We start from the raw sequence: 25,840 nt of genomic DNA on the forward strand, positions 1-25,840 counted from the left end.
ACGAGGGGGAGAGGAAGGAAGGGGCTCAGTCTGGGAAGGCCTCCTGGAGGAGGTGTGTTCTGCACACGGTAAGCACGCAATAAATATGATTGAATGAATGAACTACATTGTTGTTATAATAATAATAATAATTATTATTATTATTATTATTATTATTATTATTATTATTATTGTGGCCGCAGACCTTCCCGTCAGCAGAGGGCAGTGCCCACATGGGCCTTGTTGCCAGCAGCTGCAGCAGGAAGCTGGAAGGATTAAGGGGTTGGAGTTGGGGCCACGTGGCAGCTCCACTCCTTGCTCTCTGCTGGCCAGGAAATGAGAAAGACTGATCCAGACTCTCCTAACCCCTATCCAATGTCCTCTCACACCGTGTTCCACTTATATATATATATATTTTTTTTAACTTTCAGTCCTGCTGAAACCTCTCCCGCAGCGCAAGGGAAAGGAAGAACAGTGCACGGCACATTGTAAGCACTTAACAAGTACCATTTAAAAAGAGAGAGGGAGAGAGAGAAAGAGATGCTCAAGAGTTTTTCTAAAATCCTTTTTGCCTTCACAGACTTGGCACACTTTACACCTGGCATTCCTTATGGAGTTGATTAAATGAGAAATATCAAGTTGTCATGTGTTAAACTCTGTAAACTATAAATCAGGGTGAACCTTAATGAATATTATCTCATTAGAGAAGCAGCGTGGCTCAGTGGAAAGAGCACGGGCTTTGGAGTCAGAGGTCATGGGTTTGAGTCCCGGCTCCGCCACATGTCTGCTGTGTGACCTTGGGCAAGTCACTTAACTTCTCGGAACCTCAGTTACCTCATCTGTAAAATGGGGATGATGACTGTAAGCCCCACGTGGGACAACCTGATCACCTTGTATCCCCCCCAGTGCTTAGAACACTGCTTTGCACATAGTAAGCGCTTAACAGATGCCATCATTATTATTTATCTCAAATAGTCCAGAAACAGTTTGCACTGGGAATTTCTTTGTGGGCTTTAACAAATTAACAATAGGATGTAAAAATCTAGTCACTCTAAGACCGAAATGGTTGAATCAGTAATGATTCAAAGTAGGCTAGAAACATTAAAGAGGAATCCATCATAATTTTACAGACATTCCTAAAGGACTTTAAAGACCTTTGGTAGCTGGACACAAGGTTCTTTCAGTAGGCATGAGTGATCAGATAAAAGCACCCACAACATCTGGCTCTCTACACTCCAGCTATAGCAAGCCAAAAGTGACAGTCTATCCGGAAGCAAGAGTCCGTGCCTATGTAATGACATCATAATGTCAGCTATTGAGTGTCTTGTGGCAGAGCCCTCCCCCGGATACGCATTACTCCTATCCTTCAGCAAATGGCCGAAAGCAACGACACCAACAGCGTGACCCCAGGGACACCAATGAAATCGGAGGTGAGTTCCCAACTTTTAGCACACCTGTGGAACCGGAGGGAGGCCCGGTCACCAACCTTAGATCCGTTCAGTTGGCTCTTGCGCATTGGGCATGCTTCGGTCAATGTTGAGTCTACTGCTAACAAAATTTGGAAAATCCAAGTTGGGAACAGGCCCCCAAGTGGGTTAAGATAATCCAGTCCTCAGCATATTTTGGGATTTCAAATATCTGTAAGTAGCCTCTATTGTCATCTTCTCATTTTTATTTCTTTCCAAGGTAAGTGCGTGAGTTGACAGTCCTCCAACCAACTTTTGGCCCAGTTCCACAAGAAAAGTCTTGGCAGGAATGATCTTCACTAGGATACAGAATCTTCACTGGGTTGTACAGGTGCCAGGCTGTTCCAACCCAAATTATTTTCATGAACCAGAGTTTGAATTGATGATCAATTGCATTTCTTTATTGAGCAACTACTGTGTTCAGAGCACTGTATTGTTTGGGAGAGTACAGTATAACAACATAACAAAGTTGGTAGACACGTTCCCTGACCACAATGAGCTTACAGTCTAGAGGAGTTTAGAGTCTACCATTCAAATCCTCAGCTTCATCAGCATCTTTCCCTTATGCCTTCGGACTAAGGTAGAATTACCTCATGAGATGTTCGGGCATTCTTCCTCCATATTAAACTTCTCTTCCTTTTCTAGGGCTGTCAGGGAGGAGGAGAAGGAGTAAGACAGCACGAATCTTTAAAAGCTCTCCCCACTGGTGTGGCATCCTGGGACTTTGCGTGGCCTGCTGAGTGGAGGGAGGCTGTCTGTGTTCAGCTTTATCAGAAGCTGTAGGGGGTCACTAATTAGCCCCTCTCCTTTCCAAGACCCTCTAATAACTGTGTTTTCTGACAAGTGCTAACTATGTGCCAAGCACTGTACTACCAAGTGCTGGAGTAAATATAAGTTCATTGGTTCCATATGGTGCTCATAGTCTATGTAGGAGGGAGCACAGGTGTTGAATCCCCATTTTGCAGTTGAGGGAACTGAGACACAGAAATGAAGTGACTTGCCCAAGGTCACACAGCAGGCAGGTGGCAGAACCAGGATTAGAACCCAAGTCCTCAACTCCCAGGCTTGTGCTCTTTCCACCAAGCCACACACCTTCTGGTCTCTTCCAAGTCCAGCATCCAAATTTCAGGGTAGAATGTCACAATGCTTCACAGCTTCCAAATAGTAAAGCCCTGGGGAATCATTTTCTTGGCTGCTCGATAAATCTTAGAATATCTCTTGGGCATATTTGACTCACAGGGTCAATGTATGCCGTAGAAATGTCTTCAATAGCTGGCTTTGCTGACGATCGCTTGTCCAAACAGAGCCAGAAAATAGTTGCCCCAGAAATGAGTTAACCTAAGAATTGGACCATATGTGCCCTTATGGTCCCTATATCTTGAAAGCTGTTAAACAGATCAAGAATCAAATGGATTCTCTGCCGGCAATTCCACTGGCCGACCTTGGATAAGCTACTTCACCTTTCTAGGCTTTCTGCTTTCTCATTTTGAAAACATTGTTAGTAATATCTATCTGCGACCACCTTGTAGATATAGTAGGAGGAGGATAGACCAAGACCACATTAACAAACTGATTTAATGATTTAAACGCCTATGGAATCTCAACAGCAGGGTTTTTGAACTTCCCAATTGTGTAAAGTACTAAAACAGGTACTTGGAGTGGGGGGAATTTACCACAAAGAAATAGTCCCTGCCTTTGAAGAAGCTGACAAGCTCATGGGAAAGCATAAAAACACAAATACTCAATTTCTGAAAGAAGTTCACGTTCTGGGGCCTAAAGGTTCAAATTCTAAAGAATTAAAATATGCAAATCTAATTTAGAAACGTAGACCGATTACTCAAGAAAGCGGGGTGGTCGTCTTTCCCAAGGTCTGCGTGGGAAAGCTTCCTGGAAGAGGTGGATTTTAGTAAGTCTTTGAAGTGGGGTGGAATCAGCATTCCAGGTGAGGGAAAAAGGTTAGAGGTTATCTCCTTAGAGATGGATACTGAATCAGCACATATGCTAGTCACATTTTTCAAGGCTACCTAGTGGCTTGACATTCTTCCTCTCGAAAAACTACTCCTGAAAATTTTCCTGGTGCTACGCCACACTAATGCCATACTATATGCCAACACCCTCAAATATTCCCCTCAAAGACTAGTTAATAATAATTAATAACTGCGGTATTTGTTAAGCACTTACTACGTACCGGGGTAGATTCAAGATAACCAGGTCCCACATGGGGCTCACCATCTAAGTAGCAGGGAGAACAGGTATTGATTACCCATTTTGCAGATGAAGGAACTAGACGCAGAGAAGTTAAGTGACTTGTCCAAGGTCACACAGCAGGTGGAGCTGGGATTAGAGACCCCACGTCCTCTGAATCCCAGGCCCGTGCTCTTTCCAGCAGGCCATGCTACTTCTCTAGGTCCCTGTTCATGCAGGACAAGAAGAGGAATCCTTGTGTTACTTAGTCATCACCTTTGTAAAAAAATTTTTTGTCTTGTCCCTCACTCTCCCACTAGGCTATTCTGACTCCAGCATCCAGACTTTGGAAGGCAAAGGGAATAGGAGCAACCTGCTAACTGTACAATATATAAGGACAAGGCAGTGCAGTTATAAAATGTTGCCAAGATTAAGCACAACCTCCCCTTAGAATTAACAGCACTCTGGAATTTGTAAAAGAACACCGCGTCCCTGCAGCCTTAGACTGGGGCCATTTTTGAAAGAGGAAAAGGGCCCTTCCATGTAGAGGATTGTGCAGCAGATACAAAAATGCCAAATTCAGCCACACAAGGAGGACGTTTGGAGTAGTGCTGTTGTTAGAGACCGGTTGCGAGGAATTTGCAACTGATGCAGATGAGAAGCAGCATGTTTTAGTAGACCTGGGAGTCGGGAGGACCTGAGTTCCAATACCAGTTCTGCCACTTGTCTATCCACGTGATCAGGAGGAGAGAGGGAGCGAAGTCTCAGAGAAAGGTGAGCCTTTCACTTCTGGAAGTCAATTCTTCCTCACACTAAGCACAACATGAAAGGTAGCATCACCTAATGGAAAGAGCACAGGCCAGGGAGTTGGAGGACCTGGATTCCAGTCCCAACTCTGCCAGGTATCTGCTGTGTGATTTTGGACAAGTCACTTAACTTCTCTGTGCCTCAGTAACCATATCTGTGAAATGGGGATTAACTCTTATTCCCTCCTAATTAGACTATGAACCCCCAAGTGCAGGAAAATGAGAAAATCCAGCCCCCTGCGACAGTGTTTCCCCACCCCCAGAAAACTGGGGTTTGCCAGTCACCTGCCAGTCACCTGTGGATCACTGTTACCCTAGCAAAGCTTTGTTGCTCACCCAATGGACCAGGCCCTAATGCCCAGGACAGAGACCAAGCAAGTCAATAAGCTAACTGCCTTTCTTGCCCCTGGAAATGATCCAGTGCTCCATGCTCCTTGACTGAAAGCGTGTAGGGGTGCAAGAAAGGCAGTTAGCTTACTTTCTTGCCCCTGGAAATGATCCAGTGCTCCATGCTCCTTGACTGAAAGCGTGTAGGGGTGCAAGAAAGGCAGTTAGCTTACTTTCTTGCCCCTGGAAATGATCCAGTGCTCCATGCTCCTTGACTGAAAGCATGTAGGGGTGCAAGAAAGGCAGTTAGCTTAGATGGCTTGCTTGGTCTCTGTCCTGGGCAGAAGGGCCTGGTCCATTGGGCGAGCAACAAAGCTTCACTTGGGAAACAGTGATCTACAGGTGACTGGCAAACCCCAGTTTTCTTGGGGTGGGAGAGGAGGTTCTATGGGTTATGGGGAGAGAGAAACCACAACTCTGGAAACCACTGGCCTTGCTTCCCTCTCCTTCCTTTCTCCCAGCAGCACTGTCAAGGGGTTTGAGCAACAGAAGCCGCTAGTTAAAGGTAACATTCATTGCAGAGAAACAAAGGATAACTAGTTCCTCAGACCAGTGGGAAGTCACACTGAGGAGGCACGAGAGCCCTTAATTAAAAGCACTGAGACAAAGAGGCAAAGGTGGAAACGGTATCGAGTGCTGCGAACAATAAGTCTGACAACACGGCAAGGGACAGTCTTTGTGTGTGCACAAGGAAGTTGGAACCAAGGGTCTTGTACTGAGCTTTTCAGTTACACACACACTTGTAGGTGAATTTCACCATTAGGGCCTTCTTCGAATATGGACACACATATATGTTGAGGTAGAATTAGAATTACCCAGTAAACAAAGCATTCTGAGTACACGCAGTTGTTGGAATGGAAATCAAGAGCTAGTGTGTAAAGAAAGATTATTGGCTCCTTGAGGCCTGGGATGGTTGCATCAACTCTGTTGTACTCTCCCAGAGCTTAGGACAGTGTCCTGCATAGAATAGAGCTCAATAAATACTACTGATTAGCTGTCTGATTAGGAGGCATATTAAGGTTGGGAAGACACCAAACAGAAGCAACATAGCCTGGCAGAAAGAGCATGGGAATCAGAGGACTTCGTTTCTAATCCCAACTCTGCCATTTGTCTGCTATGTGACCTTGGGCAACTCACTTAATTTCCCTGTGCCTCATTTTTCTCATCTGTAAAATCAGAATTTAATACCTGTTCTCTGTCCCCCTTAGTCTGTGAATCCCAGGTGGGACAGGAACTGTGTCGAATCTGATTGTATTGTCTCTACTCCAGTGCTTGATATCATAAGCACTTAAATACCACACTTATTCCTGCTAGGTTGTAAGCTCCTCAGATCATGTTTGCTCACCCTATCGTACTCTCCCGTACACTTAGTACAGTGCTCTGCACAGAGTGAGCACTGATCCATGGATGGGTGGATGAGGGTGATGGAGCAGCCCATCAAGAATGACGGACAAGCCTTGGCCTGAGCCTTCTGGGCCGAGAATCTGTGCGGAGGAATGGAAGAAATGAACTGACGAGGAAACAGACTTGGGTAATTAAGCAGGTCAAAGTCAGCTTCTATTTCAGGGGAGGGTTGAAGACAGGCATTTGCCCTCTTTCCACTTGGAAAGACATGTTGCTTGAGCCTTCCCAGAGGCAAAGGAGAGAATCCGGCTGCCCGCTTTGTACACGGTACATACTTGCTGGCTGGCTGGCTCTCACGTTCCTCACTCTGGCTTTACAAGTGCTCTTTCCATGGCACCTCTACATTTGAGATCTTGGCTGGAACCCAAGGCTGAAGGAAGTTGTCAAAAGGTCACTCGCTGCTCATTGCCTGGTACACCTCACTCCAGTGACAACACAAACAAGAAACTCATCCCCACACAGGCAGATGTGACAAGCCACGTTAAAAAATAATACCTAGGAAAGCAGTTTGGATAATCGGCTTTACTTCCCTTATGGGAGTTACCCTGAAATAGGCCCCATCTCTGCTAACTTTCATTTCCTTTACTTAATTATTACAGCTTTCGGGAATGTTGGTTCAGAGTATAGTCAAGGAGCTGATTATCCAGCTTGTTATTAGTTGCCCAAATTCTCTAGTTACCACTACTACTGGCATGTTTCAGCAGGTTAGAATGGTACATTGGATTGTCAGATTTTGATGAGGTCCTAATTGGACAATAATTCTTTATAATAAGATGAAATTGTCACAATTAATCAATTAATAGTATTTATTGAGCACTTACAGCATGCACAGCATTGAGCTAAGCGCTTGGGAGAGTACAATAAAATTAGTACACATAATTAATCAATCAATGGTATTTACTGAGCATTTACTGTGTGTAGAGCACTGTGCTAAGTAGTGCAGTACACTAGAGTGTGGTATACTAGAGCTGGTAGACATCATCTGCACCCTCAAGGAGTTTACAGTCTAATTAAGGTTTGAGACTAAAGCAAATTAGAGATAGGAGGAAGAGGAAAAAGAGGATATGCACAAGTCAGTGATTAAGTAATAGATTATGTAAAATATGTATAAAAGGAGGTTGTGAGTGCTTAGGTGGGGCTAATAATAATAATTGTAGTATCTGTTGCTAATAATAATAATTGTGGTATCTGTTCTGTCTTACTATGTGCCAAGCACTGTACCGGGTACTGGGATAGATACAAGATAATCAGGTCAGACGGAGTCCCTGACCTAAATGGGGCACATAACCTAAATAAGAGGGAGAACAGGTACTGAATCCCAATTTTACAGATGAGGAAACAGACACAAAGTTAAGTGATTTGCCCAGGTCACCCAGTGGGCAAAAGGCAGAGCCAGGATTAGAATCCAGGTCCTCTGACGCCCAGACCTGGGCTCTTTCCAGTAGGTCACACTGCTTCTCACTAGGCCACGAGGCTCTTAAGTAATCTGCGAGCCAAGCAATAATGGGAGGTGGATTTTATATGTCTTGATTCCTGGCTTCATAGTCATTCAGCCAAACAGGAGATACTGGCTAGTCGATTGCTCTTACCGCTCTATGAGAGATGAACTGTGTTTTCACATGAGCAGTTAAATGAGCCATTATGTCATTTACACCATAATTTGTGATTGGATGTGGACTTATGACTATCCCAGATAGTGGAGATGTTGTGGTTCTGCTAGATGTGGAGAAGAGTAGAGCCGGCCAGAGTCAGTCCCAGAGCAAGGTGTGCTGGAAAATGCCTTTTTGCCACATCTCCAGAGCAAAATCCCAACTTCTGCTGCTAGGGGTAAGCAGGAAAGGGGCTTGTAAAGGGAATGGGACTCAGGCTCCTATCCCTATCAGCCTCCAACCATCAGAACTCCCCTGGTGACAGCAGCAGGTGGGAGCAGAGGGGAGGTACCGGTATGGGGATCAGTGCGGGTGGAAGTCACTGTTTCTCTGTGGACTCTTCTCTCCCCACCGAGCTTCCTCCACCATTGCCAGTAGGAGAACAGGGACAGTGTCTTTAGTTCCTTTGCCACAGTAGCTGCTTAATAAGTACAACCAATTAGCTCAAAAAAGCCTGAAGGGGAGGAGATGCTTGAGTAAGGCAGTAATAATACTAATTATGGTATTTGATAAAGTGCTTACCATGTGCCAAGCACTGTTCTAAGTGTTGGGGTAGATACAAGGTAATCAGGTTGTCCCACGTAGGACTCGCAGTCTTCATCCTCATTTTACAGATGAGGTAACCAAGACAGAGAAGTTGCTGAAGGTCACACAGCAGACAAGTGACAGAGCCAGGATTCGAACCCATGTCCTCTGCCTCTCAAGGCCATGCTCTTTCCACTAAGCTACACAAGTACACATAAAGTATGCAAGTCCATACAGTCTCTTCTATTTGTTGCTTTCTGCACATGGGTCAAGTGGCTGCCAAGCCACCCTTTGCCTTTCTTAGGAGTCTTGGGCTCTGAGCACAGTAAAATCTTAGAATACTATGCTGTACTGTACCTATATTGCCTAAGAGGACAGGAAGAGACACATTGCTGGTGAGGTCAGCTGATTTATTCCAACACTGGAGAGCCAAGAAATACACGGCCTGGGTTTCACTGAAGGTGAACCACCTAAGATAATTCAGAGGGCGGTGAACAGGAGCCAGAAGCCGCAGGGTGGGTGGCTCATGGCCAGATTAGGTCCTAGGTTTGAGGAACTGGGGTCTCCCTCTGAGCCTAGGAGGTGAAAACCAGTCTATGTGGGATCAGGATAATTAGGAGGACAGGAGCATGCAGGTGCATGCTAGTGGGAGTTCTGGGAGAGATGAATCAGAGCTCATATAGGTGCTTATGGGGTGTCCATTAAAATTTACTTCGTATAGGGCCTTGAGGTTGTAATTCAATGACACATAACCCTGGACCCCAAGGATGGCAGGGTGGCATATTTGAATTTGCTAATGAAGCCAAGAAGCAGAGCACTGTAAGGAATGCCAAGGTGTTTAGCCTGACAATTGAAGAGGACTCCACCCTACCTATCTGAGAGGTGTGAAAGAAAGATGACAAGTGAGCAACCAAAGAGACAGAAGGGAGTTAAGGAACTCCAAGTTCACTTTGAAAATCTGTGGTGGAATCTGTGCGGTGGTTCTTTGCCTACAGCGGAGAGAATCAATCAATCAAGAGGATTTATTGGGTGCTTACTGTGTGCAGAGCACTATACTAAGCTCTTGGGGAGAATACGACAGAGTTAGCAGACAAATTCAGAGACAGAGAGGGTGAGAAGGCATCTAGCCACTAGCCCAGGAGTCTAAACAACTCAGGGGGACCTAGTGAACAGATCTTGTGGCAGAGGAGTTCTTTATGAATTTATGCCTTATACATTAGTGTTTTGTTAAGGGAAGAAGTGAGCTCCACTGGTCCAAGATGTCATGGTATCTGCTTAAAACGCCCATAGACAGGGACAATTGAATAACTGAAATAATCAGGAGGTTGGGCTGGCCTGTGATATCTCCCCAACTTCTAGATGTCCAGTGAGTGCTCTGCATATCTCTCAAACCTTGACATACCCTGACAGCAGAGGGAGAAGGAGTGGTGGAGAGTTTTCCATGGCTGCAGTGTGAAAAGTTTGTTGTTTTGTAAGAAGCAGGTGACCCTGGGGCCTGCATTCACTGAACTGGAAGAGCGGGTGCTTAATTGGATGCCAGAGCAAGTTGGAGAGCAGCACTGGAGTGTTAGTCGAGAAGCCTGGATTTTATTTTCTAAATCTGCATAAATCCTCTCTACCTAGGTGCTGACTTCAGGGTCAACATGCGATCTTCAGGAATGTCAAGAAGTGCCGCAGGTCATGGGAGTAAGTAGAGAAAATGCACTAGGTGCATTGGAGCTTATCAGAGAAGTATGGAAGGTTGAAGAGTCCAAATCTGTATTTACCCCATTGGCACCCATGGGTGCCCAAGTCCTGTGGGCCATGGGGGCGATTGTCCCATGGCTTTTGATCGCACACTTGCTCACACCAGATCTTGAGATCTGAGTTTCCAATCAGGGCTGAAAACACCCCCAAAATGGGGCTTCCTGGCCTAAAGCATCTAGAGGGCAGGGATCGTGTCTACTAACTGGTTTGCACTTTTCCAAGAGCTTAGTACAGTGCTCTGCATAAAGTAAGTGCTCAATAAATACTATCAATTGGTTGATTGACATTCGTTCTTTGAAGACTGTCCTCTCCAATCCCCATCCCTCTTAAAATTCCTGCCCCTCTTCCTCTCTGGGCTCAAAATAAAAATTTGTACCTCTGCAGGCACCCCATTACTGTTAGATTATAGGGGGCCAGAGACCAAATCTAATTCTCAAAGTTGTATTTCTCCCCCCAGCACTAAGTACAATACTTTGCACACTAGAGATGTTTAATTGATTCATTCATTCAACCATATTTATTGAGTGTTTACTGTGTGCAGAGCACTGTACTAAGCGCTTGGACAGTACAATTTGGCAACAGATGGAGGACAGTCCCTACCCAACAACGGGCTCACAGTCTAGAGGGTTTAATAAATACCACTGAATAAGTGGAAATCTGCTTTCCATTTCATGTTGGTCCGGCCTATAGTGGAACAGGGAGAAGACAGCTGCTTTTATAATGTGTTAACAGCTTCCTATACCCTGTAATAATAATAATGATGATGATGATGGCATTTATTAAGTGCTTACTATGTGCAAAGCACTGTTCTAAGCACTGGGGAGGTTACAAGGTGATCAGGTTGTCCCACGGGAGGTTCACAGTCTTAATCCCCATTTTACAGATGAGGGACCTGAGGCACAGAGAAGTTAAGGGACTTGCCCAAAGTCACACAGCTGACAAGTGGCGGAGCCGGGATTTGAACCCATGACCTCTGACTCCAAAGCCCGGGCTCTTTCCACTGAGCCACGCTGCTTCTCATGCCCTTTCTGAGGTCTGCGCAGGCCCTCTCCCCAAGCCACAACTCTGGCAGGGCTTAGATTAATTAAATACAGAACTAGCAATCTGGACTCACCTTCCAGCCAGTAAATGAATTACTCATGTCTTCCCCGAAGCATTTTTGTAATATATGGGCACCATTCATGTACCACAGTCCATGGCCCCAGTGAGGTGGAGCAAGGCCTCAAAACTGCCCCAAGTAGCTACTTTCAAGTATGGTTCTTGGAGGGAAGTGTCTCAGCTTCATGAAACTGCAGGGAGCCAGGTGAAGATGCTCACTGACAGAATGCAGAGATTCTGCCAAAGCAACTGGTTAGAGTTTCTGGTAGATGTTGCCATTGGAGGATTCCCTGGCTTATGCTCTGGAGCTGGAGCTGCCACAAATTTGGTTTCGCCTGATGTGATCTTTCCCCTTTTTTGCTGCTACCTACCTCAAACAGGAGCCAGAAGGAGTGATAATAAAAACTCAGCTTTTGCAATTCCGGTATTGCTCTTGGGAGAAAGCTTATGAATTTCCCTCTCCTTTGCTACAAAAGAAGAAGCAGAAGCGTGAGCTAGTGGAAAAAACAAGAGTCTGGGAGTCAGGGAACTTGACAACTAATCTCTGCCACTTGCCTGCTTTCTGCCTGACCTTGGGCAAGTCACTTAACTGCTCAGTGCCTCAGTTTCCTCGTCTGTAAAATGGGGCTTCCAGACCTGGTCTCCTGGTCTCTGGTCTCCCTCTTCCTGAAAACGTAAACCCCATGTGGGGCAGGGATGGTGTCAACCTGATTATCTTGTACCTCTCCCAGCATTTAGTGCAGTAGTTGGCACATTCTAAACACTTAAATGCCACAGTTATCATTACCGTTAGTAGATGAAGCGCCCTAGGAGGGGCTGGTGAGGGAGACACAGTCTGGTATTCCCATCTTTAAATCCCTAAGTAATGGGGAGGTACCTCCAATTTGGCAGATTTGAGGAGGAGACACCGATTGCACTGATTGTGCGGCTAGCAAGAGATAGGAAGCTGAGAACGAGCACTTCCTCCTCTGGTCCCCTGGGAAGAACTTTTCAGCCCCCAAGCATTCATGTGTTGCAATGCGGACTCAGAGCCAGCCTTTCTGTGGCCAGAATAGAAAGCCATGATCAAGGGCAGAAAACTCAGCCAGGGGCTTAGGTTTGAGTAAACAAATGTGTCTCTGTGTAGCTGTCTCACTGGGTACCCTTTATTGCCCTTTCCTTTAATACTGATAATAATAATAATGATGGTATTTATTAAGCGCTTATTATGTGCAAAGCACTGTTCTAAGCGCTGGGGAGGTTACAAGGTGATCAGGTTGTCCCACAGGGGGCTCACAGTCTTAATCCCCATTTTACAGATGAGGTAACTGAGGCACAGAGAAGTGAAGTGACTTGCCCAAAGTCACACAGCTGACAATTGGTGGAGCCTGAATTCGAACCCCTGACCTCTGACTCCAAAGCCCATGCTCTTTCCATTGAGCCACACTGCTTCCTTTCCCTTCCCTACTCCACCACCACACTGATAGTGGTATCAGGGCACCACAGCCCTCCTTCACCCTGCTCAGGCCATTCTCTGGCTTAAAACTCCCTCCCTTTCCACACTCAAAACCTCTCTTAAAATCCCACCTCCACCAACAAGTTTTCCCCATCACCCTGAGTCATTTCACCTTTTACACCCTCCTTAAAAACAATGTATATATGTGTTCTCATTTATTTTCACCACTCTCTTTGCAATTTTTATGTGGTAAATATTTTTATGTTTGTCTCTCCTGTTAGAGTGTAAGTGCCTCGTGGGCATGGAACATGTCATTTCTATATTCTGTTCTTCCTAAGCACCTACTGCAGTGCACGGCACCAGGAGATGCTCAAAAAATGCTATTACCTACTACTTCTTAAACTTATGAAAATATGTGGACCCAATCAATTTTCTGGACTCAGAGCTTAATCAAATAAGGAGACTATCAAATTAAGAGAAATAAATTGGGGGTATTTTTCCAGACTCAGAGGGACATAGATATCAATGTTTACAATAGGTGAACTCAATGACAGGTTGAGGGTAAACTGTTAGCTCCTTGCAGGGAAGAGATTGTGTTGGCCAACTTTATTGCATTATACTTTCTCAAGAACTTAGTACTGTGCTTGGCACATAGTAAGCACTCAATGAATACCACTGAAAGATTGATGGCAGTCACATGCAAACATACAGCTGTTTTATTGTGGGCAGGGAGTGTATATACCAACTCTGTTGTATTGTACTCTCCCAAGCACTTAGTACAGTGCTCTGCACACAGTAAGTGCTCAATAAATACCACTGATGATGATGATGATGATCACAAGCTCTTCAATTGAGGTCTGAGCCCTTGTACTCCAGGATTTCATTGCTAACAATCTGGCCAATGCTTGACTTTGAATGAAATATTTTCCCTGCAATTATCATCTCAGCTGCCTATTATCTCTGCCCAGTCTTTAACCATGAATGCACATTAGGTTAGGCAAATGAAAAGGGGGGAATAAAGTGAAAAAGGAGGCCTTCTAAACCTATCAGGAATCACCCACCCAACAGGCTCAGAATCCTCACCTAAACTTTAATCCTGCTTTGCCACTATTTGTTATATAGCAGGACAGTGGCCTATCATTTAATCTTCTCTTGGTAAAATGAGAAGGTACAGTCTAACACTTGTGAAAGCACCTAGGTAAGGTGGAAATGGATAGCCATAAATAGGAGAAATCCCACATTTATATAGGCAGACCCTATGGTCACTGGGGATGGGAAGTGTAAACTGCTATATAGCGTCAAGATACAAAGATTCCAGACAACAGCAGCAGGTCATCTGAATCCAGTGCAGTCTAACATAAAAGACCTCACCCCCCATGGCATCCATTTCCACTCTACGGAGTTGATAAATAATTTGGTGAGTTTTTCTGTTTCAGCCAGAAAATAGTGTAGCTCAGTTCTTTTCCTGCCAGCATATTCCCAGGAATAGTTGATTTCTGAAATCCTATCTTACCCTACCTGTGAGACGTCAACAGGTGGGTAAAATTTCTTGATGAAGTTGCTTCTGTAGCCCAGAGCTGGGAGCCTCTAAAACAACCGCTCTGTGGTAACTGAGGAAGGCTGGCTCTCCAAAAACCCTCTTTTCTCCACCTTTTTCTCATCTAGATGTTTGTTCTCTTGGGCCTCCCTTTTCTTAACTATGTCTGGAGCACCTAATGGTGTTTATTATCTCCCCTACACTTAACAGAAGTAGTAGAATGCCATCATTGTTTTATGGTATTTGTTAAGCCCTTACCTAAGTGCCAGGCTCCGTACTAAGTGCTGGGGTAGATTCAAACTAATCAGGTTGGAAGCAGTCCATGACCCACATAGGGCTCACAGTCCTACACCTCCATTTTACAGATGAGGTAACTGAGGCACAGAGAAGTTAAGTGAGTTGCCCAAGGTCACACAACAGAGTTAGGATTAGAACCCAGGTCTTTCTGACAACCAGGACCATGCTCTAGCCACTGAGCTGTGTTGCTTCTCCAAATCCTTGTAAATTCCTACCCAAAAGAGGTCTTATAGACATTGACAAACCTTATTACATTATGGGTGCCCAACTGTTCAATTCTCCCCTTTGGAGCTTGAGAGGGCCCTAAAACTCTCTCCCTCCCCAGAAAAGGAAGAAGAAGAGCTCCCTTCACTCCATAATGTCCAGGTTCATGGTAGAAGGTTCATGGGAGAATGGGAGAATTAAGTGAAAATCACTCTGTGCTTTAACTGGTCATTTGCAAAGTTGGAGGCGCAGGAAAGTTGGTGGGTGCAGCCCAGAAATGATGGAGGGAGTTTAATAATTGTGGTACTTAAGTGCTTTCGCTGTGCCAAACACTGTACTAGGTGCTGGGGTGGATACAAGATAATCACTTTGGAGAAAATCTCTGTCCCACATGGGGCTCACAATCTAAGTAGGAGGAAGTAGAACAAGTATTGAATGCCGATTTTACAGATGAGGAAACTAAGGCACAGATAATTTAAGTAACTTGCCCAAGATCACACAGCAGGCAAGTATTAGAAACAGGATTGAAACCCAAGTCCTTTGACTCCCAAGCTTGTGTTCTTTCACCCCATCCTCAACCCCACCTCACTTATGTGTATATGTTTAAATGATATATTATAAATTATTTATAGTAATGTCTGTCTCTGCCTCTAAACTGTAAGCTTGTTGTGGACAGGGAATGTGTCTTCTAACTCTGTTGTACTGTACTCTCCCAAGCGCTTAGGACAGTGCTCTGCACAGAGTAAGCGCTCAATAAATACAGTGATTGATTGACTGACTTTCTGCTAGGCCACACTGTTTCTGTCCTTCCTATGGCCCTTGGAGGGCAGGGAGAAAGGGAGGAAAATGTGTAATTTCTTAGGCCAGGGCAACTACCTAGCAGATAATTAATAATAATAATAATGGCATTTATTAAGCACTTACTGCGTGCAAAGCACTGTTTTAAGTGCTGGGAAGTTTACAAGGTGATCAGGTTGTCCCTCAGGGGGCTCACAGTCTAAATCCCCATTTTACAGAGGAGTTAACTGAGGCACAGAGAAGTGAAGTGACTCGCCCAAAGTCACACAGCTGACAATTGGCGGAGCCGGGATTTGAACCCATGACCTTTGACTCCAAAGCCCGAGCTCTTTCCACTGAGCCACGGCCCTTCTCCAGAAAGATCTGGGTACTTTCTTGGAAGTCAACATTGCAGCTTTCAACAGCCCACTTACCCTCCCTAAATAGAAAGAGTTTGGCTTAATAGATGTAAAATGATAATCATGCTTAAAACGCCATCAGGACTTTGTATTTACATAGCACCTATCTTCCAGTGAACTTTAAACACTTTACTAACATGATCTCACCCAGTCCTCGCATCATCCCCTTGGATACAGGCAGTAAAGTGGAAGGAATTATCCTTCTTGCTGGTGGAAATTTAATGGGGGTTGGGAACAGAGTAGAGAGAAATGTCTTCCACGGCACCAGTAAGCAAAAAAATTGGTAGTAAAACAGTCAGCTTTCCAGAGTGAATCATTTTCATTTCCTTTTACCCACCACTATTTATCCCAAGTGTTGTACTGGACGACAGGGTCAGGAGGTATTAGTCCACTGAGTTTCCCCTAAATGAGTCTGGGGGTCCCAAGGGGTCTGAAAGTCCTCTGCATCCCAGAGGCTCCATAGGCTCTATTTCTAAGCAAGCTCCCATCTCTGACCCAACCACTCTTTTCCTATCAATGCTGAATTTAATCTAAACAGGATGAAGTGTAAGGATTATGATTCAGACTATACTAAATACTAAAATCTCTTTTCGTCTGCTTTTGAATGAGAAGGCATCCAGGAAGTGAAGGTTGGGATCTTCTCCCTGGATGGAAGTGGTGGGGGAGGGTTTAGTCAAATAAGATGTTGATTTTAATTCCTCGTTTGACCCACTGTGGGAATCTTATAGGCACTAAAATCACCCTGGCCCAAACCCCCCTACTCCCACCTATAAAAGTGAAGGCGACTTGTTTTCTTTTTCCACTGATGAAATTTGGGAAGTGAGTTGTAGTTTCCAATAAAAAAGTTGTCTTTATCATAGGGACATAGAGGAGGTGTGAGAAGCAATGTTGCCTAGTCGAAAGAACATGGAGTGGAACGATCATGGGCTGGGAGTCAGAGGACCTGAGTTCTAATACCGGTTCCACCACTTGCCTGTTATGTAACCTTGGACAAGTCACTTAACTTCCCAGGGCTTCAGTTTCCTCATCTGCAAAATGGGAATTAAATAGCTGTTCTACCTCCTCCTTAGACTGGAGAACAGGGGCTCTAACTAACCTGATTGTCTTGTCTCAACCCCAGTTGCTTAGTACAGGATTTAGCACACAGTAAGGGTTTAACAAATACCATTTTAATAACATACATTATTATCGTTTTATCCTTGGTGAAGCTGGTCGCTTAGGGTTGTGATGTTTTTGGTGAGTCCGAAAATAAACAAGGAATCAAGGCACTGATTCCCTCCATGTACTCACTTTGGTGTGGTGGTACTCTCATGACTTTGAACTGATTGCTTTGTAACCCCATGCTTTCTACAGTTTGAATACATTAATATGTACTGCGTTGTAATTACAGGATGGATATTATCACACAAATGGATATAGATGGATTCTAGTGATGTTTAATCCAATCAGCTTTTCACAGGTCTGAGTTGCTAATGTGTGTTTCCCCAGCTAATGTTTCAGAAAGTGGAAATGAGTTGTGTGCTAATTTCCATACTGACTTGTGCATTTGTCAGCATAGGAGCTGGAAAGAAGTGGTTTGCAAACTTTTAAAGGGACCAAGTTGGGAAAACTGTAGTGAAGGAGCACAGGAATGAGGTATGATAGCTACACCTGACATGTAAAGGGAGCCAAGAATAATGTACAAAAAGTAATAGATTTTTCTCAAGTAAAATGGGTATTAAACAACCATCTGCACAATGGCAGCTAATATAGTTTTTGAGAAATGGCTTGAGGATTGGCTGATGCTGATAGAACAGCAACAGCACTTCTCTTTTGACTCCCCTGTCTGTTGCTCCCGCCAACTATTTCATAGCCTTAACTCATTTTTGAAAGCCCTGTTACACCCACCTCACCTTCCTCTCTCCCCCATGACCTTAGCAACTACTTCACTCACAAAATCAAAACCATGAGGCATGGCAAGAAGATTTCTTAATTCCACCACTCAAGTCTAGACAATGCATATTGTAGTAACACTACTTCTGGCCAAAGGAAGTGGTTTTTTTTTTAATTAAATTTCTATTTTGTTGCTGACCATCTTAGAATTGCCATTATCTGCCCAATTTTTCAAAGAGGTGACCATAGAAATTACTGCAGACATACATGGGTTGGGAAGAATTGTAAGGAATAAAATGGGAAGTCTTACACCAAGCACATGCTTTTCATTTGAGAACTCAAAATCTGTAGTCAGAAATAAATAAATCCATTTAAACCTGCAAGTTTGGCTGAAATCCAGCTCAAAGAGGTAGGTGTCCTGAAAGAAAGGGATTAACTGAACTCAAATTTGCTAGCATGAAACCTCATGATCCTTTGACCTTTTCCCCTACCTTCCCCTTCCCCCACCCCTACCTCCTCACATTCACAATGTTTCAGGAAATGGAAAGCGCATCAGAAATGCAAAGCATCTTTGAATCTCAACCTATGGGAGAAAAGGACATTACTGAAGTGGATGGCATTACTACGACCCTTGGTGAACACTTGGTAGCCAAAGGCTTTGACAAGGTAATACTCTCATTTCCTTTCCTCCTTTCCAATAGCTAAATTGAACAATACTAATAATGATATTTGTTAAGCGCTTACTATGTGCCAAGCACCGTTCTGAGCACTAGGGTAGGTACAATATAATCAGATGGAACACACAGTCCTTGTCCCACATCGGGTTTGCGATCCAAGTTGGGGGGAAAAGAGGCTCAATTAATCAATCGTATGCACTGAGCACTTACTGTGTGTAGATTAGTGGACTAAGAGCTTGGAGAGTACAACGGAGTTGTCAGACATTTCCTCCCCACAGCGTGCTTACAGTCGAGATGGGGAGACAGACATTAAATATATTAAATTATAAATAGGTGCATGAGTGCTCCCCTCTCAGGGTTGCACCTGGATAGTTTTCAGTACTCTACCAGTCTCGACAATGGGAAGGAGAGTCAAGCAGAGGCATACCCATTCCATTCCTAGCTTGGCCAGTGGCTAGAGAGGAAAAGGCAATTTGCTACAGGTCAAAACTCCCCTGTGCTGGGCAGCAGCAGAATGGGAGAGAGTCGAGGATGGAGACTCAAGCTTACTATGCGGAAGGAGGCAGTGGTAAACCACTTGCATATTTTTACCAAGAAAACTCTATGGATCCACTACCAGAACGATAGCAGATGAGGTTGGGGCATTCTGGGAGAGATGTGTCCATGGCGTCGCTGGGTAGGACATGACTCGACAGCATAAAACAAGAGAAGACATCATCATCATCATCAATAGTATTTACTGAGCGCTTACTATGTGCAGAGCACTGTACTAAGCGCTTGGGAAGTACAAACTGGCAACACATAGAGACAGTCCCTACCCAACAGTGGGCTCACAGTCTAAAAGGGGGAGACAGAGAACAAAACCAAACATACCAACAAAATAAAATAAATAGAATAGATATGTACAAATAAATTAAATAAATAAATAGAGTAAAAGAATATGTACAAACATATATACATATATACAGGTGCTGTGGGGAAGGGAGGGAGGTAAGATGGGGGGATGGAGGGGGGGCGAGGGGGAGAGGAAGGAAGGGGCTCAGTCCGGGAAGGCCTCCTGGAGGAGGTGAGCTCTCAGCAGGGCCTTGAAGGGAGGAAGAGAGCTGGCTATGGGATAGAATCCCCATTTTCAGATGTGGAAACAAGCCCAGAGAAGTTAAGTGACTTGCCTGAGGACACACAGCAGGCAAGTGATAGGGAGGGAATTGAAACCCTAGCCTCGGTGTTTCTTCGACATGCCACTGATTGGCTCTGGGGGACTAATGGGTATTTACAGGATGGTCGAGGAGGTTAGCATCAACTCAGTTCATCTTGGATCAGTAAAGTTCATTTTGTGTTCAGCATACCTAAAGTAAACAGAACTGAACTGCTCAGTACAATGTTCCAAAGCCCCAATTTGAGACTCCCGAATCACTTGTTTGAGTCTGCTTGTCTTGAAGACAAAGGAAGCTAGCTATTCATTAACAAATGTTTGCCCCGATAAAACTACCAGATTGCATTCATCTAAAGCGTGGAAGTGAATGGTTCATTAACATTAATCTTTGGTCAACCCTGACTGCTGTGGGAAGGAAGGGTTGAAAACTCACTGTCTAACTCTTGGAATCGGAAATATTTGGCCTTTCAGGTGACTCGGGTAGAGTCAGCCAGTCAGATACTCAATTGTATTTGAGTGCTTACTATATGCAGAGTACTTTACTAAGCACTTGGAAGAATACAATATAACAATGAACAGACACGTTCTCTGCCCACAATGAGCTTACAGTCTAGAGGTTCTCCAGAACCTCCCCCGTCACTCTTCCATTAGCTATGGTAGGCTGGCTATCTACATCTTGGCTCTGCATTGTTTTATGGAGCCCTGTGGCTAGTGCAGACGTGGGCCATCTTTCTGTACAGAAGAGCCACACAAAATGATGCTCCGTGGCACAGTGTGATGACATCCTATGTCATGCTGCACCCTGAAACCGCAGAAACTTCACAGTAGCAGTCCTTGCAGCTTTGGAGGCTTGCTCCATCATATTGCCCTATCCATCCTCACTTTACAGCCTGAGCCCCAGGCAAGGAGAGGAACAGAAAGTGGAGAGAAAAGGTTAAAAGAGGGGAGAAGGAGGTGTGGAGGGAGGAGAGGGGAGGGAGAGGCCAGCCCTGGCATCTGCCCCCACATCAACAGCTCTCCCCAACCTGCCCTGGGGCTGCTCGTGGAGCTAGTTCCATTAGGTTCCCTTACTCATCTCCACTTTCCAGGCTGAGCCCTCATCTGCAAAGTGGGGGTTAAATATTTGTACTCCCTTCCCCTTAGACCACAAGCCCCATGTGGGACAGGAACTGTATCCAATCTGCTTCTATTGTACCTACCCCAGAATTTATTACGGGACTTGGCACGTAGCAATTAAATACCACATTTATTACTATGTCTGGATTTGAACTCCAAGTTCTGAAGGAGGAGAAGGAAAGTCTTACTTCTTCTCCCAGGGGGAAGAAGACTCTGGCCTGCCTTTGAGTAGTTGGCTAGGAAAGTGTCTTAAAGCATCTGCACAGAAATAATTAAATCATATCCAGAGCCAAAGAATCCATCTTTCTAGGAATCAAGGTGCAGTCCTTAGTGATGAACTTGTAAACAAGCACTGCTTTCCCTTTCAGTAGGGGAGCCATCTGATTGGATATGTAGACGGAAATTTAAAAGGAAAAAAAGTGTCGGATTGCAAACTGGCTTCACAGACTGCAAAATGAGTCTCCTCATCCTGGGACATTCTTGGAAAGTTTTCCTCTCATCTTGCATACCGCACATGTTCCCGCTTCCCCATTGATTAGTCCTGTTGAGTAAATGAAGGCTTTAGTTATGATGGCCAGTCTGATCCCTGCACCATGGCTCCAAAAACAAACAGAACTTCGAGCTCAAGAGTAGATGCTAGGGATGAATGGGGCAGAGGAAAATTCAAATTCACTGAGCTCACAACACCTAGTGTAGAAAGTGCACTGACCTTGTATTTTTTTTAATACTGCAGCTTTCTCCTAAAACACATTTCCAGCCCTGTACAAACACACTCCTTTTGCTTCAAAAACATGTGAGAGAGCATATAATAATAAAAAAATAATGATGGCATTTGTTAAGTGCTTACTATGTGCAAAGCACTGTTCTAAGCGCTGGGGGGGATACAATGTGATCAAGTTGTCCCACGTGGGGCTTACAGTCTTAATCCCCATTTTTACAGATGAGGTAACTGAGGCTCAGAGAAGTTAAGTGACTTGCCCAAGGTCACACAGCAGACTTGTGGGGGAGCCGGGATTCGAACCCATGACCTCTGACTCCAAAGCCCGTGCTCTTTCCACTGAGGCACGCTGCTTCTCTGATGAGCATATATGAGCATATGATGAGCAATCTGCGTTTGACATGCCTGGTTAAAGTGGATTTGGGATTTCACTGTCGCTTTTGCTCAGAAAGAACCCTAGGGTGCATATGTAGCACCTTTGAGTCTTTGAATACTCTCTCGTGATCATTGGGTTAAGCCGGATCCTTCCTTCAGAACTCAGAGAATGCCAAGAGTGAGCAATGAGCTCCTCACGCTGCTTGCATCTTGCAGCCTTGAGCTATGGCCAGTGCTGGAAAAAAACCAGACCTCACCAGAATAGGGCTCCAGTAAGAGAATGTAGCCATGACATAGTAAATGCTTACCGAGTACCACAGTTAGAGGATGTGGAGTCTAATCTTGGCTCTCTTATTTGCCTGTCACGGGATCTTGGGCAAGTCACTTAACTTCTCTGTGCCTCAGTTTCTTCATCTGTAAAATGGAGATTGAATACTTTGACTATGAGCCCCGTGTGGTACAGGGATTGTGTCCAACATGTTTATCTTCTATCTACCCTAGTGCTTAGTACAGAGACTGGCACAGAGTAAGAGCGGTATACTACAATTAGTGTTGTTATTATTCCAAACCCATCTTTATTTTAACACATGCTAAGGAAGTTCCTCATGTATGGCCTGAATCTGTCCCTTTTGGTCAAGGAGAATACATACATTTTTCTCACCCTCCCTTCCACCCCTTTCTTTCCTTCCTCTCCTGTTTTAGGCCTACATACTGTTGGGTCAGTTCCTTCTCCTCCACAAGAATGAGAGAACCTTCCAAGACTGGATCATGACCAAGTGTGGAGCCTCCCCAGACGAAGCCCAGCAGGCCTGTCGATGTTTAAAAAATTGGTGTCATTCTTTCTTGTAAAGACCGGGCCACCCTCCCAACACTGCCCCTGAGCCACTCTTGGCTAATTGCCAGGCCTCTCCTAGACATGGAATTAAACTACTCACCCCAGAACTTTCATGTGCCTAAGGAGCTCAGTTCCTAAAGTGAATCCTCATGTACAAGCCCAAGTCGATGTTAAATTCTGGCAATTCTCCAGAGACAATTATTCAGAGACAAGTTATTTAGTAGTGGACTGACCAGGTCTTTGCTTCTCCTAGCCTCTGCTTTAGCTACTTTTTGACCATGGTAATGTTTGTTTATCAAATTCTAGTTTCCCTTTAAGCACAGGAAGGAGCCCCTGCTTAAGAGACTGGGAATCAGAAGGACCTAGGTTCTAATCCTGACTCCACCACTTTTCTGCTCTGTGGCCCTGGGCAAGTCACTTCACTTCTCTGGACCTCTGTTACCTCTATAAAATGGGGATCATCATCATCATCATCATCAATCGTATTTATTGAGCGCTTATTGTATGCAGAGCACTGTACTAAGCGCTTGGGAAGTACAAGTTGGCAACATATAGAGACAGTCCCTACCCAACAGTGGGCTCACAGTCTAAAAGGGGGAGACAGAGAACAAAACCAAACATACTAACAAAATAAAATAAATAGAATAGATATGTACAAGTAAAATAAATAGAGTAATAAATATGTACAAACATATATACATATATATAGGATTAAGATTGTGTGCCCCATGTCGGACATGGACTGTGTCCAACTTGATTAACTTGTATTTATCCCAGTGCCCAGTATAGTGCCTAGCACATAGTAAGTGTTTCAGAAATTCCTTTAAAAAAAGGAACTGTGCCTTTCATAATGTACAGGGTGAGAAAAATGGCCTGTTTCTAGCCCTTTTCCTCCTAACCTGGCATTCTCCCCTCTTTCCAGACCTGGATTTAGGAAGGAGATTAGAGAAGCAGCATGGCCTAGTGGATAGATCATGGACTTGGGACTCTACTGATTGATTGATTGATAAAAGTGTACACAAATTCTTTTAATTGCACCCAATCCTGTTTTAATTGCTTGGCCAAGGGTGACTATTGTTTCAAACCATGAATGTTCTCCTTCACTGTGAGAAACTGCAAACCCGTAAAGCAGGCTTTCATACCGGTGTTTCAGTTTCAGTCCCCCAAGAGAGAAGTGACAAGCAAAATTTTCATGACAACAGAAGACAAACTTGTCAAATGTTTCAAAACAATAGTGTCCCTGAGTACCAGCGGACTGAGCCAGGGCCTTGGAGTCAGAAGGACCTGAGTTCTAATCCCAGCTTCTCCATTTGTCTGCTGTGTGACCTTGGGCAAGTCACTTCACTTCTCTAGGCCTCAGTTACCTCATCTGTAAAATGAGGATTAACAATGTGAGCCCCATGTGGGACCTGGACTGTGTCCAACCTGATTCGCTTGGATCTACCCCAGCACTTAGAACAGTGCTTGACACATAATAAGTGTTTAAGAAATACCATCATCATCATCATCAAATAGCACTTGAGAAAAATTGGTAAAGAAGTTTGGTGTTGGTTTTGATGATAACAGCTGATTAGGCAACTTTGGAAAACAACAGAAATAACTGTTCTATTGAAAGCGCTTACCTTATTTCTCCAGAATTATTTGGGGCTTTTCTATTTGAATCCATAGATCAGTCATTTTGCAGGGTGTAATGTTTGCTCCATGATGAAAACGTAAGTTTCTACTTCACAGTCAAGTGTCTCCCTCCTGTTTTTGCTGACGTGGTACAAGCTCAGCATGCCAGAGTCTGCCCATGAGATGGAAACGGTGTGGCCTAGGGGAAATAGCACAGGCCCGGGATTCAGGAAACTTGGATTCTAATCCCTGCTCTGCCACGTTTCTACTGCGTGTCCTTGGGCAAGTCACTTAACTTTTCAATGCCTCAGTTTCCTTATCTGTAAATAATGATAAAATACCTGTTCTCCCTTCCCCTTAGCCTGTAAGCCCCGGTGGGACAGGGACCGCATCCCATCTGCATCTACCCCAGTGCTTAACACATGGTAATGCCAATCAATCAGAATTTATTGAGCACTTATAGCACGCAGAACATTGTACTAAGTGCTTGGAGAAGTACAGTACAACAGAGTTGGGAGACACGATCCCTTCCCACAGCTTACAGTCATTATTATTATGATAAGCTCGCAGCACGGCTGAGATCGGAAGCAGATGACAAAGCAGTGAGGGGGGATCTGGGAAAGGAATTAGTTGGACAGCTTCCAAAGTGGCCTTCATCACTAGAGTCATACAAATGCTGTTGTCTAAGCTGGTATCACAGCTTCTCAGGATTCAGGAGCTGCTTCAGACTCTTTTAGACTAAGGGAAAATAGGCAGGGGGACTTCAGCCATGTGAAGAAACTCCATTTTCTCCTTCATGTCACCAGGCTCTGAGCCGAGCTACCTTCTCTCATGTTTTGAATCCAAAGCAAAATGGGGGTGGTAGGAGGGAAGGGAGGAGAGAGAAAAAAAATGCTTTGATATTTAACTTGGCACGACTATAAGTCTCCCAAGCTAGGTTTGCATTTAGCCCACGCCAAAGAGTTTTCAACAGGAGTTTGGATAACTTTCTGTGTTCTGAAGAAACCCAATTCTCCAAGATGAAGCAGAGGTCTTTTGGTTCAAGCTTTGAAGTAAGAATCCCTACATCTTGAGTCTAGTACAGATTTGAAAGTTAACTACAAAGCCTTTATGTGTCACCAAGCATCCAAGTCTTACCAGCCTGTCTCCCTCCCCAGTCTCGCAGGCAGAACGTTACAGGAAATCAATACATTTAACACCCATTCCTACTGGGGCTGTCTTATTCATCACATAGGTTGAAATATTACCTTCATCTGTAAACCTGGGGTCTGTACCCATCGCTCCTTGGTTTCGGGCACCAGTTCTCAGGCTGATCCCTACCTGAGATGGAGGGTATCCAAGCACCAGTGGCCTTTCCCTTTCCCAAGCAGGGCTTGGGGCAGTCCTAGCCGGACATCCTGTTACAGCTCTCCAGATGCCTCAACCTGACATACCCTTCTAATTCGGGCTTCCCGGGGAACTTCTTCAAAAGGGGGCCACAGATTCACCTACATGGCTGTATTTTCTGGGAAAGGGGGCAAGAGGGAGAGGCAGATGCACTGAGATGTATCCCCATCCACTCACACTC

The 25,840-nt window shown here is 44.6% G+C and overlaps 1 protein-coding gene across 3 annotated transcripts; it reads left to right on the plus strand.

The window, feature by feature from the left end:
- The first annotated feature begins 1,339 nt into the window (after window positions 1–1,339).
- BANF2 (BANF family member 2) lies at window positions 1,340–22,766 on the plus strand. Of its 3 annotated transcripts, none has more exons than XM_038751756.1 (4): window positions 1,340–1,409; window positions 10,024–10,086; window positions 18,323–18,451; window positions 22,527–22,766. In XM_038751756.1, the coding sequence occupies exons 1-4, from the start codon at window positions 1,353–1,355 to the stop codon at window positions 22,671–22,673; spliced, it is 396 nt and encodes a 131-aa protein (XP_038607684.1). In that variant the 5' UTR covers window positions 1,340–1,352; the 3' UTR covers window positions 22,674–22,766. The 3 variants fall into 3 exon arrangements, with proteins under 3 accessions (XP_038607684.1, XP_038607686.1, XP_038607685.1); XM_038751758.1 differs by lacking the exon at window positions 22,527–22,766 and adding an exon at window positions 21,100–21,220; XM_038751757.1 differs by lacking the exon at window positions 22,527–22,766 and adding an exon at window positions 21,103–21,220.
- Window positions 22,767–25,840: the final 3,074 nt, after the last annotated feature.

This window comes from Tachyglossus aculeatus, chromosome 9, assembly GCF_015852505.1.
Source record: "Tachyglossus aculeatus isolate mTacAcu1 chromosome 9, mTacAcu1.pri, whole genome shotgun sequence".
Taxonomy (NCBI): Eukaryota; Metazoa; Chordata; class Mammalia; order Monotremata; family Tachyglossidae; genus Tachyglossus; species Tachyglossus aculeatus.

Coding starts and splice junctions, on each gene's coding strand:
- BANF2 (XM_038751756.1), top strand. CDS start 1,353: ATGGCCGAAAGCAACGACACCAACAGCGTGACCCCAGGGACACCAATG. Junction 10,087..18,322: donor AAGTGCCGCAGGTCATGGGA/GTAAGTAGAGAA, acceptor ACAATGTTTCAG/GAAATGGAAAGCGCATCAGA. Junction 18,452..22,526: donor TAGCCAAAGGCTTTGACAAG/GTAATACTCTCA, acceptor CTCCTGTTTTAG/GCCTACATACTGTTGGGTCA.